Source organism: Triticum urartu, chromosome 4A (assembly GCF_056163025.1).
Source record: "Triticum urartu cultivar PI428250 chromosome 4A, HENAU_Tu73, whole genome shotgun sequence".
Taxonomy (NCBI): Eukaryota; Viridiplantae; Streptophyta; class Magnoliopsida; order Poales; family Poaceae; genus Triticum; species Triticum urartu.
Window position 1 is genome coordinate 611,431,989 of NC_141876.1, and position 4,927 is coordinate 611,436,915.

Sequence of the window (4,927 nt, forward strand, 5' to 3'; positions counted from 1 at the left end):
GGAGGAGTACATAATTAGATGTTTTTCCATACCTTCGCCGCCAGCAGACCCGTTCGTGCTCCGACTGTTCCTCCGCTTCTTCGAGCGGCAGTCTTGGCGGTTTCTTCCGTTCACCCCTAGCGCCCGCGCCCGGTCCATAATCCTCGGCAACCTCTTCTACCTCGCCTTGCATCGGTTCGGGTCGACGCTTCGTCAACCGACATATGACTTGCTTCTAAACTGCGTGAGCCTCCTTCGTCCCCTGAGTAAATGGAGGCAAAAATAGGGCAACTCACATCAACGACCGTGAAATTCTGAGGTAAAAATAGAATTCACTCTACAAAGTAAATATGGACAAATCAATCATCAAATTCCCCAAAACTATGCTAACCCATTCACCAAGATCCCGCGGCTCAGCGTACAGCAGTTTGGATAGTGATGATCAGACCACTTGTGCAGTAAACGACGATGACCCAACCATGACCCGTGCATAGCTACTCGAGTCAGTCCACCTGATCTTGGTGTCCTTTTTTTCACATATAAACATAGCATTTACTCATCATTAGTTGGCCGCCCATGCATGTCATGAGGCAAATCAGTGGTAGCGCCGCAGTTTCCAGCATGTCAACTTGTCAATTGGCATATCATAGTTTCTAATTTATGCTTGTTTATGTAAGCTAACTTTGAAAAACATTGCTGTCACCGTGCGTGGATGCAGTGCACGTTGGATCAACTTGCAACGTTAGGTGAGGACCAGATAAGCTTTTTCCTTTTGCAATACATTATGTAAGCTAACTTTTAAAAATAGGTCGTCCCCGCCAAACCTAGACTAGAGCTGACCGACTTTCAATGATAAACCTATCAACTTCAGTCTTGCTTTCCGTATGTTTGGCCTACAAAAATATCTTATATTTTGATACAAAGATAGTAATAATATATTAATACAGTAATGCTAAAAATCTAACGTAGACTTTTTAAGCATGGCAAATCGCATATTTTTTGCGGCAAATTTAATTGGCTTGAGGATGGCAATTTTAGTTTACAGCAATTTCCTCGCATGAAAATGAAGTGAGCCTGTTTGCCATGCCTGCCAACTAGATTTGCCATCCTCTGCAAACATAAATTACAATAAAAAATGTCCGAATTACCATGGTCAAAAATCTGACGCTAGATTTGTAGTGATATCGGATTTATATACCTAGCTATCCAAATCGCCGTAAAAAAGTTTGATTTGCCATGGTCAAACATCAACTTCTCTTCTTCTGCAAAGGGGCCTTTTGAAAGCAACGCCCAGCGGACTGCATACATTTTCTTCACAATCTTACAAATAATTTCCAAGGCGACCTGAAAGCAACATTTCTTTTCCACAGCATGCCAAACACGGTCGTTATTAGTTATTGACAATCATATCGGACAAGGACCGGGAAATATATAGATAATCAAAATTTCTTTGCATTTTTCCAAGTGAAAGCAACGACAAACAAAAAACAATTAGGGCAGGAAGAAGGCTGATTTGTTGCAACGTTCGTTGTTGACTCCGAGAAAGACCAGCCGGCAGATAAATAATCACCTATACTTCCTCTGCATTTTCCAAGTGAAATAAGCAACCACAAACACAAAGACAATTGGTCACTTAGGAGGCCTTGGTGTTGGTCCTCTCAGTCCCAGGCAGGCACACGTAACGTACGGTTAGCAGCATGGTGGGCGTGCTGCTCCTCCTCCTCCTCCTCATGCCGGCGTCGGCAACGGCGATCGGGATCACCTGCGGCAGCGGCCGCAACTACACGGCCAACACCACCTTCCAGTCCAGCCTCGCCGTGCTGGCCGCCACCCTCCCTGGCAACGCCTCCTCCTCCCCGCAGCTCTTCGCCACCGCCACCGCCGGCGTGGTGCGCGCGCTCGCGCTCTGCCGCCGCGACACCGTCAACACCACCGCGTGCACAGACTGCCTCGCCTCCTCCTTCAAGTACGCGCAGAAGATGTGCCCGAACCGCAAGACCGGCGCCACCGTCTACTACGACTACGACGAGGTGAACGCCCTCCAACCAGGGTGCATCCTCGGCTTCTCCGGTGACGCCGGCTTCCTCGGCCAGGCATCAAGTGTCACCGGGAACGGCACCTTCTTCCAGTACTGGAACCCGGTGAACATCCCCGGCGACGCCCGCGTCATCGCTACTGCCGTCCACAAGCTCCTCAACGAGACGGCACGCGACGCGGCCACCGCGCAGAGGGGGTTCGCCACGGCGTTCATGGACTCCATCGGCGGCGCCGCCCCGACGCTCTACTCCCTGGCGCAATGCACGCCGGACCTGTCAGCCCGTGACTGCCTGGCGTGCCTCCGGCGGCTCGTCGGCACGGTCAACGCCACCAACTCCGTGCGCATGGGAGGACGGATCTTCGTGCTCCGCTGCAACATCAGGTTCGAGGCCTTTATGTTCTACGACGACAAAAACACGCGGCGGGTTCCATTTTCATCCCCATCATCCATGGCTCCGGCTCCCACAGGTAAGATATATATGCCGATGATGCATAAGATTCCATTTTTTGTCCGCGCATGCATGCAAACAATTCAAATATATATGCCGATGATCCATAAAAGAACATACTCTTGATTAATTAGTTGGCATGTTATTATGAATTACTTATGCTAATTAATTTGTTCATGGATGTTTAATTATGAAGGACATGGAATCAGACCTTGGGTAATAGCCTTATCGGTAGCTGCTCCTGTAACACTGGTTGCTCTCTGCTGCTTCATCGTTTACTGTTGCCGGCTTAGAAAAAGGCACGCAAAAAAAGGTGGGTAGATTAATTAGTTACTAAAATGCTCGACAGAAACATAAAGTCATAATTACAGAGATCGATCGATATTGATAGTGCCAGTTCACAATTTTCAGGTAAAGTGACCTTACAGGAAAAAAGTACTCGCCAGTTTCAAGAAGATGAACTAGTTTGGGAAATGGAAGCTGAGTTGTCTGAATTTTCAGTATATGAGTTTCATCAGATATTAGAAGCTACAAGTAACTTTTCCGAGGAAAACAAACTTGGCGAAGGTGGATTTGGCCCGGTTTATAAGGTAAATATATAACACCATGCATTCTGTACTCCACGTTTTCTAGGCAAGGCAATACAAAATGAACACCAATACAAAACGATTAAGAGGAAGAATATTGATCCGAGGTGGTGTAAATGTGCTTTTCCTCAGCACTAGGGATACATGAATTAATTGGTGCATCATAAAACAACCCAGATAATTGTTGCATATTGATAAAAAAAATATTTTTCCCAGGGCTACTTTCCTGAGGGAATAGAGATAGCAGTTAAGAGACTTGATTCCGATTCAGATCAAGGTTTCATAGAGTTCAAAAATGAAGTTGAGCTCATAGCCAAACTTCAGCACAGAAATTTGGTTAGGCTCATGGGATGTTGCTCTCAAGGAGAAGAGAAAGTACTGGTCTACGAATACTTGCCAAACAAAAGCTTGGACTTCTTCATCTTTGGTACACTAAAATTTACTCAAATGATGCTTTAGATGTTTTTCCTCTTCTGTACTAACATTTAATTCACATGCAGATGAAGATAGAAAAGTTCTACTAGATTGGGAGAAACGTCTTGCAATAATTGTAGGAATAGCAGAAGGACTTCTTTACCTACATAAGCACTCTAGATTGCGTGTTATACATCGGGATCTTAAACCAAGCAACATTCTTTTGGATAGCACAATGAATGCTAAAATTTCAGATTTTGGACTAGCAAAAATATTTAGCTCAAATAACAATGAAGGAAATAAAACGAGAAAGGTGGTTGGTACATAGTAAGTTTCCTCTGAATTGCTCCACGTATGAACTTTTTATTATAACTCAATCATATAGTAATTGGACATACATTGTTGCTTAATTTTAGTGGCTACATGGCACCTGAGTATGCTTCCCATGGCCTCTTCTCTGTCAAATCGGATGTATTCAGTTTTGGTGTTTTAGTTCTCGAGATCATTAGCGGGAAAAAGAATTCCCATGAGTGTGGAGCTTTCATCAACCTCATTGGATATGTGAGTGCATATTTACACATCCACATAACAAGATAATATTATTTGTTTATTGTGTTTCCTACCTAATTATTTTTTGAAATTTAAAATAGGCTTGGCAATTATTTGAAGAGGAAAGATGGATCGAACTCGTCGATGCAGCATTGATTCCCAACGGTGATTCGTCAGAAATGATGAGGTCCATTAACATTGCATTGTTGTGTGTACAAGAAGATGCAATTGATCGACCGACCATGTTGGATGTTGTTGCAATGCTAAGCAGCAAGACTATGATCTTAAATAAGCCTAAGCACCCAGCATATTACAGTATAAGTGTAGGCAACAAAGAAGCCTCCGATGCTGCTAAGTCTTGTAGTTTTAATGATGTGACTATATCTACGATAACTCCTAGATAGTTTATCTTCGTATCAATGTTATTTTTACTTTGATGTTATATAGTGCATAAGTTTTATGAATTATATGTAGTTGGTTGTGTGCATCACAATGATGCAGAGGCCAAGGGTTTGAACCTCCTTTTCTGAAAGAAAAAGTATTATATGTAGTGCATAAGTTCTTATCTGTATCTTAATTGTATTGTATTTTGGTGGATGGTGGGTATGGATGTCTTAGTCAAAACCATGTTTCTTTTGCCTATTCTGAAATGACAGTATGTACAGGCAATGGATGTTTTAGTAGTTTTAAATCTTTCCAAACAGTCTGGCTAATGGATCCATGGAGGCATGATATTATGAAATTATCCAAACAATGTCTCTGTTTGTCCTCTATGTGCCCTTACTCTCATTGTATGTCGATGACTCACTCCAAAGAAGGACGGCGAAGTCTTGTGGATACGGCTGCATTGGGAGAACATGCAGGAGCGTTACCAAGCTTTATTGGAGAGAATAATAAGCAAAGCAAAATGGA

General features: G+C 43.5%; 1 protein-coding gene across 2 annotated transcripts; it reads left to right on the forward strand.

The window, feature by feature from the left end:
* The first annotated feature begins 1,555 nt into the window (after positions 1-1,555).
* LOC125547691 (G-type lectin S-receptor-like serine/threonine-protein kinase B120) lies at positions 1,556-4,602 on the forward strand. Of its 2 annotated transcripts, XM_087519284.1 has the most exons (7): positions 1,556-2,484; positions 2,662-2,778; positions 2,877-3,055; positions 3,269-3,479; positions 3,553-3,793; positions 3,883-4,027; positions 4,117-4,602. In XM_087519284.1, exons 1-7 carry the CDS (start codon positions 1,677-1,679, stop codon positions 4,417-4,419), a joined length of 2,004 nt encoding a protein of 667 aa, XP_087375410.1. In that variant the 5' UTR covers positions 1,556-1,676; the 3' UTR covers positions 4,420-4,602. The 2 variants fall into 2 exon arrangements, with proteins under 2 accessions (XP_087375410.1, XP_087375411.1); XM_087519285.1 differs by lacking the exon at positions 1,556-2,484 and having other exon boundaries at positions 2,663-2,777; positions 2,875-3,055.
* Positions 4,603-4,927: the final 325 nt, after the last annotated feature.

Bases quoted from the DNA above. Each gene is read 5' to 3' on its own strand.
- LOC125547691 (XM_087519284.1), top strand. From the start codon at position 1,677: ATGGTGGGCGTGCTGCTCCTCCTCCTCCTCCTCATGCCGGCGTCGGCA. The intron at 3,056-3,268 runs GTAAATATATAA...TATTTTTCCCAG, and splicing joins GATTTGGCCCGGTTTATAAG to GGCTACTTTCCTGAGGGAAT. The intron at 4,028-4,116 runs GTGAGTGCATAT...AATTTAAAATAG, and splicing joins TCATCAACCTCATTGGATAT to GCTTGGCAATTATTTGAAGA.